At 46.9% G+C, this 12424-nt stretch overlaps 1 protein-coding gene and 1 pseudogene across 1 annotated transcript; one reads left to right on the top strand and one right to left on the bottom strand.

Annotated features, from left to right (window-relative positions):
- The first annotated feature begins 4924 nt into the window (after window positions 1–4924).
- Window positions 4925–7259, top strand: LOC124687289 (N-glycosylase/DNA lyase OGG1). The gene is made up of 4 exons (XM_047221080.1): window positions 4925–5700; window positions 5809–6019; window positions 6496–6742; window positions 6822–7259. The coding sequence occupies exons 1-3, from the start codon at window positions 4925–4927 to the stop codon at window positions 6730–6732; spliced, it is 1224 nt and encodes a 407-aa protein (XP_047077036.1). The 3' UTR covers window positions 6733–6742; window positions 6822–7259.
- Window positions 7260–8847: 1588 nt separating this feature from the next.
- On the bottom strand, window positions 8848–11773 carry LOC124687288 (annotated as a pseudogene).
- Window positions 11774–12424: the final 651 nt, after the last annotated feature.

Raw genomic sequence — 12424 nt, 5'->3', positions numbered from 1 at the left:
CATCAAATTGACTTGATCCCCGGAGCATCGCTGCCCAATAGGGCGCCATATAGGACGAATCCCGAAGAGACAAAGGATATACAAAAGCAAGTACAAGCGCTACTCGACAAAGGTTATATCCGCATAAGCCTTAGTCCTTGTGATGTTCCTGTTATTCTTGTTCCTAAGAAAGATGGTACATGGCGTATGTGCGTAGATTGTAGAGCGATAAACAACATTACTATTCGATATCGTCATCCTATTCCCCGTTTAGAGGATATGCTAGATGAATTGAGTGGTGCTCGTTGTTTTCACTAAAATTGATTTGCGTAGTGGTTATCATCAAATTAGGATGAAAGAAGGGGATGAGTGGAAAACCGCCTTTAAAACAAAATTTGGTTTATATGAGTGGTTAGTAATGCCTTTTGGTTTGACTAATGCACCTAGCACTTTCATGAGACCGATGAACCATGTTTTGCGTGATTTTATTGGCAAGTTTATGGTTGTGTATTTTGATGACATATTAATTTACAGCCGCAATGAATCTGATCATATTATACATATTCGACATGTTTTGCAAGTGTTGCGTGATAGTAAACTCTATGGTAATCTTGAGAAGTGCACATTTTGCAAAGATAAGGTCATATTTCGGGTTATGTTGTCTCTAAGCATGGAGTAGAAGTAGATGTGTCTAAACTTGAAGCTATTCAAAATTGGCCTACTCCCATGAATGTGAGTCAAGTTAGAAGTTTTCATGGTCTAGCTGGGTTTTATCGCCGTTTTGTGCCTAATTTTAGTACTATTGATGCACCTTTGAATGAATTGACTAAAAAGGGTGTTGTCTTTGAGTGGGGCGTTGCCCAAGATCATGCTTTTGATGAACTGAAATGATTGTTAACTTCTGCACCGTTGCTTGCACTTCCTGATTTCAATAAGCAATTTGAGATTGAATGTGATGCTAGTGGTATTGGAATTGGTGGTGTGTTGATGCAAGAGGGTCGCCCAATTGCATATTTTTCTGAGAAACTTTCTGGTGCTAAGTTGAACTATCCTATATATTGTAAAGAATTGTATGCTTTAATTAGAGTTCTTGAGGTTTGGCAACATTATTTGTGGCCAAAAGAATTTATCATACATTCTGATCATGAAGCTTTGAAATATCTGAAAGCCCAATCTACTTTGCATAGGCGTCTTGCTAAGTGGGTTGAGTTCATTGAGTCTTTTCCGTACATTATTAAGCATAAGAAGGGAAAAGATAATATTGTTGCTGATGCTCTATCTAGGAAGACTATGCTGTTAACTCATCTTGATGTTAAAATTCCTGGATTAGAGGTGTTATGTGATTTATATGCGACTGATCATGATTTTGCTGAACCATACCGCTTATGTGTTATTGGTAAAGCATGGGAAAAATATCACATACACGATGGGTTCTTGTTTAGAGCTAACAAACTATGTGTTCCAGAATCGTCTGTGCGTTTGCTCTTATTGCGGGAATCACATGCCGGAGGTTTGATGGGTCACTTTGGGCGTGAGAAGACGCTACTCATGCTCGCCGATCACTTTTATTGGCCAAAGATGAGGCGGGACGTGGACAGGTATGTGAAGAGGTGCATTACTTGCAACAAGTCCAAGTCCAAGCTGAAGCCTCACGGTTTGTATACTCCGTTACCGGCACCTACTACACCTTGGGAAGATATTAGTATGGATTTTGTGTTGGGTTTGCTGCGTACTAAAAGAGGCCATGATTCTATATTTTTGGTAGTGGACCGATTTTCTAAAATGTCACACTTTATTGCCTGCCACAAAAGCGACGATGCGTCGCATATTGCTAAGATTGTTCGACTACATGGAGTCCCGAAGACTATTGTTTCTGATCGTGATGTGAAGTTCATGAGCTACTTCTGGAAGACACTTTGGGGAAAGCTCGGGACAAAGCTATTGTTCAGTACTACTTGTCATCCCCAAACTGATGGTCAAACTGAGGTGGTGAATCGAACCTTGTCACAACTGTTGAGATCCATGATCAAGAAGAACTCGAAGGAGTGGGAAGAGTGTTTGCCGCATGTAGAGTTTGCTTACAACGAGGCGGTACACTCTACCACGGAGCTGTGTCCTTTTGAGGTGGTGTATGGTTTCAAACCCATTACTCCACTTGACTTGTTGCCTTTGCCCATACATGAGAGAGTTAATATGGAGGCATCCAAGAGGGCAGATTTTGTGCGAAAAATCCACGTGAAGACTAAAGCGTTGATAGAGAAGAAAGGCAAGAGCAATGCTGCAAGGATGAACAAGAAGCGCAAAGAGATGTTGTTCAAGCCTGGTGATATGGTCTGGGTACATTTTCGAAGGATAGGTTCCCGAAGCTGCGGAAGTCTAAGTTGAAGCCTCGTGGTGCCTGGTCCTTACAAAGTGCTTGCCAAGATCAATGATAATGCATACTCGATAGATCTTCCGGTTGATGAGTTTGGTGTCGATGAATTCTTTCAATGTTGCTGATTTGGCACCATATGACGGAGAAGACCTTGGAGCGTCGAGGTCGACGCCTTTTGAAGTGGGGGGGAGATGATGAGGACATCCCTACTACACCACTACCTCCGTCATTGACAAATGAAGATGAACCTGCTGTGAAGCTCAAGTCCGATGAAGTTCGGATTGGACCAATTACAAGTGCTCGTGCGAAGCTACTTAAACAACAGGTGAACTTGTTTCTAAACGATACTTTGATTGATGAGAACTTTATACTGCCTAAGTCCTATTACTTATGTATCATCAGGTATCAAGAGGAGACGAGCATCGCACGAGGAGTAGAGGAGCAGCTGGACATGAAGACGGACGTCAAGATGGACGTGAAGCTGAACATGGAGCTGGACATGAAGATATCTCATGGACGCGCGAGGGAGGAGCGGGAGGCATGCGCGAGAGGAGAAGTCAACGTCCAGGCCGGCCCAGCGCCCGGTTAGACCGGCCTCCAGACCGGCTTGCCCGGTCCCTGGCCCGGTTGACCGGTCGGCAACCGGATGCATCGTACCGGGGCCAAACCAGACGAAGTTTTGCGAACTTCCCGGTTGCCGCCCGGTTGACCGGATGCCACGCCGGCCATCCCAGTCACTGGCTCGGTTGACCGGATTCCAGACCGGATCTGTCCGAGTCTGTCTCGACCAGAACTATTCTGGGTCGGTTTTACTTGTATTTTTCGACCAGAACTCGTCCCGGACGCCTATATAAGTGCCTTGGACGACCCCCTAGCTGCTTTAGACCAAGTTTAAGATAAACCCTAGTTCATAGTTGTTTGCTAAGCAAAACTATTGTTTCCCAACTCTCCAATTCGTTGCGATCTGGAGTTTTATGCTACTGAAAGTTTGTGTGATCGGCTGTTCCATTGGGGATTAGAAGATTGCAATCTACCGCTTCGTGGTCGGCGGCTACGTGCGCAAGTGTGTGGAGTTGCGAATATCTTGCAGGGTTGAGAGCTGTTGCATTGGCATCAGGAATCAATCGAGAGACTTCGTCGGCGTCATACAAGTTATCCTCCTCATCAACATCGATTCCATCCGCTGCTACCATCGTGTGTTCATCACCACCCGTCGCTTACTGAGAAGATCGGGCAACCCCTTATCAGGTATGCCTAGCATGCATGCCGAATAAGATACCCTGGTTATATAGAGGACGTGAAGCCCACAAGTCCCGAAGCTTTGGAGGCTCAGAAGCCCAGAGATCTTCCGATGAGGAAAGTAGAGTTGTAGTAGGAATCTTGTACCAATATAGGAAAGGCCCAATGCGCCTCGGATAATTTGTAACTTGTACGACACGAAAAGCCTCGGCTTCACCTCCTATATAAAGGGGAGCCGAGGGAGAAACGAGGGATCAAATCTTTGCCACCAGAACCACCGTAACCTTGAGTCGAGCACCCTGGTCGGTTGAACCTTCGAGATCTACTTGCCCTCTACTTCTTACGAAACCCTAAGTCTACAATCTGTATGCATTGACGAGTTAATCCCTCGTCAGGTGAGACGAAGATTCGACAAGTTAATAAGGTCTTGCTTGAGTAAATCATCACAACAATTCCAAGGATCGATGTAAACCTACATCTAGGGAAAAAGCAACTATACTACATCCGGTATTCCAGATCGAAGGTATCAGCTACCGTTCGTCACTGTTATGCGTGTGAGTAGGGGAAAGGGGCGGATTGATGACGTGTGGTCGCAAAGGCAGAAGAGGCGAGGGCTCGGCAGCACCATTGGACTGCTCCATTCGGACGATGGCGAAAAGAGTGGCACCCTCGGCTGTTCCGATCGAACCACGGCGGGAGTTAGCCTGAGGTGGCGGTGGCATCAACGGCGGTAGTGATTTTGGGTGGGTGGGTGGGAGGCAAGAATGGGGAGGCGACTCTAACGGCGACGATGGTGATGGTGATCAAGCGGTGTGGGAGGTGGATTGGAAGGGTGCTGAATGGGTGTGTGCGCGTCGCTAAGGGGTTCTGCGGGCGAAATCCCAACCCGATCCTTGCGTAGAGACTGGTGTAGGTTTGCCGGATATTGTATTGGGATTCAAACTCCGGTTAGTTTTGGAAGTGCCGGTAACAACCTATTTTTGTGTCGGACACCTCATCGAAACCACAAGGCGCGGCGGTGAAGATGCTCTAAACGCCTGTGGCCACGGCGCTTCACGAAGCCTTCGAGGAGCCAAGGCCACAGACACCTGTACAGCCCTGTTTACGAAGCCTAGTAGCTTGGCCCGCCGGCCGCCGGACGCCACCGCGCCATGCGAGGAAGAGAAACACGGTCCGGGGGTGAGCGCGCGTGCGTGGTGACCGTTGGGCAAGCTGCCGCTGCACACAGCACAACGGCCACGGTCAGCCACAGGATGCCTCAAACGGCACTTTCAGGCGAGGAGGGGATGTGCGGTCTCTTGATTCCGCCTTCGCACTGAGTTCACGGTCCCGATGCGTCTTCCACTCTCCCCTCGCCTCGCCGCCGCCGCCGCGATGCCCCCACGCCACCGTCGCCTCGTCACACCGCCGATGCCTCCTCCCCCTCCCCTCCTCTCCTCCACCCCACCTCCGGCAAAACTCGTAGAAACCCCAAAACCCGGAACCCCCCAGCCGCACCCTCCCCCCGCCCGCCGCCGCCTCCCCCTCCCCCTCGCCGACGACGAGGAGTGGCACCCCCTCGCTCTCTCCGCCGCCGACCTCTCGCTCCCCCTCACCCTCCCCACCGGCCAGACCTTCCTCTGGCGCCGCACCTCCCTCTCCCCGCTCAGATTCACCGGCGCCGTGGGCCCGCACCTCGTCTCCCTCTCCCACCTCCCCGACGGCCGCCTCGCCTTCCTCCTCCACAACGCCGACCCCGCCGCCACGCCCTCCTCCTCCTCCGTACCCGCCGCCCGCGCCGCGCTGTGCGACTACCTCAACGCCGCCGTCCCGCTCGCCGACCTCTGGCGCCAGTTCACCGCCGCCGACGCGCGCTTCGCCGAGGTCGCCGCGCGCCTCGGCGGCGGCGGCGCCCGGGTGCTCCGGCAGGACCCGGTCCAGTGCCTGTTCCAGTTCCTCTGCTCCTCCAACAACAACATCGCAAGGATCGAGAAGATGGTCTGGACGCTGGCCGGATACGGGGAGCGGCTTGGCGAGGTCGGCGGCTTCGTCTTCCACCGGTTCCCCACCATCGAGCGCCTCGCGCAGGTACCGGAGCAGGAGCTTCGGGACGCCGGATTTGGGTACAGGTCAGTAGTTCCTGCTGTGTATCTTCTTGTCATTGCAGTTTATGCTACGCCCTGCACGCTGACAGTGCTGCTTTAAGTAGTAAATGTTTTGTGCTAATAAATGACCAGGGCAAAGTACATTGTTGGCACTGCTAAAGAATTGGTAGCAAAGCCTGGTGGAGGTGCGAAATGGCTTGCCTTGTTGCGTGACAGGGAACTTCCTGAGGTGATTGAGGGTCTTTGCACCCTGCCAGGTGTTGGCCCAAAAGTTGCAGCCTGCATTGCTCTCTTCTCCCTTGACAAGAATCAGGCTATACCTGTTGATACACATGTCTGGAAGGTATAATCTTTGTTGTATTCGTGCTGTATAACAGCTTAATCGTGTGTGCGTTCCCATCATGTTATTCCTTGTCTGTTATAACAAATTTTAGTTTCGATGGGCTGGTTTTACCATTTCAGTTATGATAGTTCTTTTCTGTTTGTTAGATGAATTATAACCTTTTGGATCATGGTGACATGTTACACATTTCCTAAGCTGATTATGTTTAAATTGTGTGGGGCAATGGGCTTTCAAATTATTGTGTTGGGAAATGGAGCTTTCATCCTTTCAAATTAGTAAAGTGACCAATCGCCACTGAAATTTGTACACATGAATGTTTCTGTTCAAAATGAGCACAATCTGTGTGGTATCATTCATACATTGGAACCTTGGAAAGTAGACTTAGGAGGACTCCCTGCATGGCTGCATATATCTTTATATGATCTAAAAGCCTATTCTCTTGAGCCTTAAACCCTAACCATGTGGATCTAATACAGGTTGCCACACAATATCTGTTACCCGAGCTAGCTGGCAAGAGCCTGACCCCAAAGCTGAGTATTGTTGTGGCCGATGCATTTGTAGCTAAATTTGGGGAGTATGCTGGTTGGGCGCAGACTGTTCTTTTCATTGGCCAGCTACCTGCTCAGAAACTTCTGGCTACTGAAGTTACCAGTGACGCGACAAAAGCTACCAAGAGGAAGCGTGGGGCAAAGATTGTTGAAATACAGACGTAATATCATCATGGTAAGGTTTTCCTTGTTTTGTCGCCGTCTTTCGGAGCTTGATGTCCGTTTATTTATGCATTATGTGTTATCTTTTGCAGGAACGCTAAACAATATCGGAGGCATGGTCAACAGATGTTATATCCAAAATCCTATTGAAACGGTGTCGGCACATGTTTCCAGCCCTACACGGATCCTCTGGCAGCTATTTTCAACTAGCAGCAAGAACTCATTATAAGGTTCTCTTTTGATTAGCGGGTTTATCACTAGAATGTTCTTGACCAGACTAATATTCCACATTCCATTCATCAGCTTCTGACAATGGAAAGCACGAGTCATCTCTCCTATGTTTGGTCTGATAGTGAGAGGGGAAGATTTGTTGTATGGCTGCCCTAGTCCAGCTAAATAATGGGAGGTGTACAGGGTATTGTATTGTTAGCCAAAAGGAATTAAGAAATTCAACTGGATGTCTTTGTTGTAAATCATGTAACGACTAATGCACAAACCATATCGAGCTTGCACGTGAAACTTTATGTTCCTGTCCTTCTGTACTGTGTGCCGTGCTGATGCATAGGCCTGAAGCAGTGAAGCTCATGTGGTTATTTGGCGGTGCTACTATCAGTTTACGGTGTTAGCAGAGATGTCTTCAATGTACAAGCAACGTCCTTTTCTGCAAGTCAGCCGTGTTTCTTTGTTGTTGAGATTGAGGTGCTCGTGTTGTTGCAGGGATTGCTCCAAAAAATGAATAGTGGTTTCGTTTTCATTTACAATATCATACTCAGAAAGATGCAAGCCGTTCCGTTTTGCAAAAAGATAGTCTAGGCTGCTGCTAACTAAATACTCCCTTCGTTCCATATTAGTTGGCGCTGGTTGCGACAACTAATATGGAACGGAGGGAGTATTATACATTTCTTCAGCTGGATATCCAGCAAGGCTAGGTGAACTTACATCAGCTGGCTCAGAACTTTGCCATTCCGATTTCTCATCAAGTTCTAGTCGAGCTGCAGGGATTCCTCGGCAAGTTATTACAAATTTATATGTTTGCTGGGCTGAATGCTTCACCAGTCTTCAAAAGGCTGTGGAAAAGCAAAGGTTTACACAGAGTTTTTGTCTGGCTTTTCTTGATGGACCACTTGAATACAAGAGATATGATGGATCGGCGACACTGGCATTTAAATTCTGGACTGCATTGTGCTATGTGCAACACCAATCACAGAGAGACAAGAGAACACATGTTCCTTAATTCCCCTTTTGCTTCTAATGTGTGGCATCGCTTTCGTATTGTACGGACTACTAGTCAATTGTCACTGAAATGTTTTCAGGAAGCAAAAGAGAGTTTCCAAGGACCCAAGTTTTTTGAAATTGCTACGTGTGCACTATGGGGGATTTGGAAAAGGTGGAATGGCAAAATCTTTGAAGGAAAACGCCCAACTTTCTTGTTATCTGTATGGTTAAACCCACGCACAAAGCTTTCCTCTTTCAAATTGGTTAAGCTCTTTTTAGTGTTCAGTCTCTTTTCATAGGTCTGCCCTGATGGTTCTTTTTAGATAGAGCTTTGCATATATCATGTAATTCTCTTGTATAGTCGTGGTCTCCTTCCCTTTTGGGATTTATAAATGAAAATTATACCGTAGGGGATTCCCCAACGGTTTCAGTAAAAAAAAAGACTAGGTGTTACAGCTACGAAAATAAGAAATAATCTTTCATGCAGGAATAACAGAGCCAGGAGCAATGCAGTCAGCCATTGGAGATCTTTTTGATTTAAGCTCTGGTCCAAAGGAACACCTCCATTGGATATTGAACAAGCAAGATGGCCAACTTTATATGGGTGTGCAGAAAACTGTCATGGGCATGTATTAACTCCTAAGACATGCCCCGTTCTGAGCCAAGATGCAACTCTTATTGATACAGGAATACTTATATTTGTATGTAAAGTACTACCAACATATATAGCATTATTACTGCAAATACGGTTTTATATCAGAACTTTTTGGGTCAAGAGAATCTATTCCTCGTAGCACAACATTCAGCAGGTCCACCAACCAAAACATCAAAAGGACAGAGTGATATATATAGCTATACTTACTAAATACGATACATTTCTTCAGCTGGATATCCAGCAAGATTAGGTGTTACAGCCATCAGAATAAAAATATTCATTCAAGCATGACATGAGGCAGGACCAGGTCACAAGTTAGCCATTTGAGATCTTTTTTTATTTAAGCACTGGTCCAAAGGAACACCTTGCCCCAGGAGTTTGCACAAGCAAGATGGCCAACTTTATATGGGTGTGCAGATAACTGGCATGGAACGGATGTCATATATTCACTCCAAAGACATGCGTTGTTCCGAGCCGAGAAGCCACTGACATCAACTGAGATAATATCTACTGAGTTACTCATCTTTCCAACATATAGGTCGGTGTCATTCCAGCCCCAGATTACCCTGCAACCAATGAATCTTGTTCAATCAATTACATGAGCAAACATTCATTCAAGATCACAAGAATAGATGAGACGAGCTGTCATACCTGAATGCAGAAGGCAATGTGCCTGTCTGGTTATGCTCGTGCGACTTTTCAAAGTCATCCATGCTAAATACTCGGACAGTGCCATGAACGTTGTAGCTGGATACAATAAGAAAAACGTCATTTGAAATGAAATAATCCAGAAAAACATATTTATCATCCAGATGTCAGTAATAATGCAGAATACTTTAACAATTCTCAAATCGAAGAGGGGGGACATACTGTCAAAAAGCATGCTGAAGAAGGGTAGGAAAATGGTTAGAAAAAGAGTACCTTGTTATTGCTAACATGCAGCCACTAGGTGAGAAATAAGCTGACTGAGTAGGTCCGTCAAGTTTGAAAACCTTCAAACTATCTGGCTCCTTCGTTTTCATACTTCTCACATCCCATATACATGCTGTTCGATCCCTTGAACTGGTAGCAAGCATATGTGCATTCCCCGGATGAAACTCTATTGAGTTGATTCTCGCATCATGCGCATCCCATGTGGTTGACACCTTACCCACGCGCTCATCGAAAAGGGTCAAGACACCATTTTCATCACCAAAATACAGGCATCTGACATGATTTGGTGCTTGACAAAGTGAATGAACAGGAGATTCCCACAAATGGACCATATTAAAGCTCTCCTTCTCAAAGTCCATAAGACAAATTTCACCCTGATAGCTACAGCTGTAAATCTGGAAGTAAAGTAATGAATTAGAATTACAGTTGATACAGAGAGTTCAGCAAAATATACAACATCAAATAAATATTTGTGCAACGGAAATAGGATAAATCTAACCTAAATTAGCTACTTCGACACATGATTAGCAGATGCAGCCAGATGCACCTATGCAGAGGCCAGGTGTATTACGTCAAAACTTTTGAGTAATAAAACGCCCTTTTTCAAAAAAAATGGGATTACTCTGAAGATGAGTCCCAGAATTATCAATCGCCTTCTTAGATGTTGGAAGCTTTTATAAAGAACATACTCCACATCAAAGGAGATACAGCTGAAAGAACTCAAACCCCACCCCCTACATTTACAAAAAGCCACATAAGAGAATTAAAAAAAAAAACGGTAACCAGAAGAGAATGAATATTTCTTAAGGCTAGTCTAGAAACCGGCAACAACAAAGATTAACTAATCTACAGATGATAGGCTGCTTAAGGCTGACAAAATCGATATAAGCACAGCAATTAGACCGGCCATCTTCCATCTTCACCCCACTGCCCTATGTTATCCTGTCACCACTCACAGATATGCTGGGGCCACCCAAAATAACCGTGATGCCAGCCTTTTTTTGACTGAAAAACAGTTGGAGCTGCTCTTCATTGAATTAATCGTGAGAAGAAGGTTACAGAGTTACAAGCAAGAACTGAAGAAGAAAAACACTAGAACAAATCCCCGCACTTCATGTAGACATCGCCACACCCCAGGCAATTAACTCTTAGTATCTATTAGCCAAACGGAGTAAGTACAAGTTAACCTAATTACAGTCCTTTGTTTTACAGATACAACACCGAGAAACATCGATCATTTGAATTTACAAATACCAACATACATGACAAGTTTATAATAATGACTACAATTCTCAGCATCATTATAACGACAGAAGACTACCGATAACCCAAATCATAAAAGGCTACTCGCTTTATTACAAACATATATTTGATTAACAAGAGAAGGTGTAGGGACAATGAATTAATTGGAAAGTCGTGTGTCCTTAGTGAACTTATATTGGCGAACAGCAATAGTACATGTATTATTATGCATCAAAAGTAGTACGTGTATTATGCATCAAATCCTCGCTGTGCCTTCAGTTAAAGCATATCAATCCACCCAATCAGGAAACACACAGTCACATCAAACTCTAGTTCAATCACAAATGGAAAAGTCAGCGCAAGAGCGGAAGAACGTCACCTTCTGTGGTGCCGCCTGGTGCGCCACGATTGCCGCCACAGCGCTCTTGTGTGGCAAATATCGGAACAGCACACCTGCACCGTCGCCATACAGATCCTCCGAGACACCGTCGACGTCCCAGAACCCAATGTTCCCCAATTTGTCTCCCGCCGCCACCACGGTCCGGTCGACGAGCGGAAGGACCCGCATCGAAAGTATACTGGTAGTCACCACCCTCCTCACGTTTGCGGGTTTCAGCACGAGCTCCTTCCCAGCATCGAAATCGTCCGCACAAGACTTGGCCCCCGCTGGGGAGGCTTGGCAGCACCGAGGATGGAGGACGCAAGGGAGGATGAGAGGTGGGTGCCGCTGCCGTGGGGTTCCGGGAGGAGGTAGGCGGGAGAGAGGCCGCTGGAGCGGAGTACGATGGAGCTGGCCGGGATGTCGAGCGTCTTACCGGGCTGTCTGGGGCCGGGGGGACGCCCACGCCCTCGTTTAGGTTTGGCGGACCGGATGGCGGCGGAGAGCTCGTCGGCCTTGCGGCGGACGGATGCCAGCATGGCCTCGTTTCGGCGGATGTTCTCCTGGCGAAGGCGCTCGTAGTCGGTGAGACCGTCTTCCGGATCCGCGATCGACGCCATTCTTGAGGGAAGCTTCTGGATTTGAGAGTGGCGGCTGGGAGAGAGGGAAGGGAAGCGTGAGCGATGGTGGCGGATTTGGGGAGCGAGGTTCTCTTCAGGCTTTCTGGTGGCATCGAAAAGGGAATGGCGGGAAGTGTTGTAAAAGCGGGAAAGAAACGCGGGAGAGCCGAAACCCAACTTCTGATTTAGGATATCTCAAATTCTCAGACAAAATCTTAAAAATGATTCATTTAGATTGGTCTGTGGACACACAAACGGCTGTCCGGCCATTCTTATCCGTTTGGGTCAAGAACAGGCCCTGTGCCCCGATGCAAATATTTGATAAATAATATTTGCTATATAAATAAAAATAATTTACGTAACATGAATTAAATCATAAAATATAAAATATATAAGAAAAAACCTAGCTACTAGGATTGCGCCATTGGTGCCTAGTCCTCCTTTCCGAGGTTGATGAAGACCAACGGGCCACAAGACCATGGTGCCACACGAGGCCAGCCGGTGCCGCGGGAGATGGCGTGCGCGTCTGGCAGCAAGGTGGGGTGACCGGCGGTACCACCGGCCTGCCCTGCGCCAGCGCGGACTCTGCATGTTGCGCGCCCCTCCCGCGACACGGATGGCACCGACACGCCGCTCGAGTTCAGCAGCCAA

This window comes from Lolium rigidum, chromosome 2, assembly GCF_022539505.1.
Source record: "Lolium rigidum isolate FL_2022 chromosome 2, APGP_CSIRO_Lrig_0.1, whole genome shotgun sequence".
NCBI classification, from domain to species: Eukaryota; Viridiplantae; Streptophyta; class Magnoliopsida; order Poales; family Poaceae; genus Lolium; species Lolium rigidum.
This window is presented reverse-complemented; position numbering and strand designations above follow the sequence as displayed.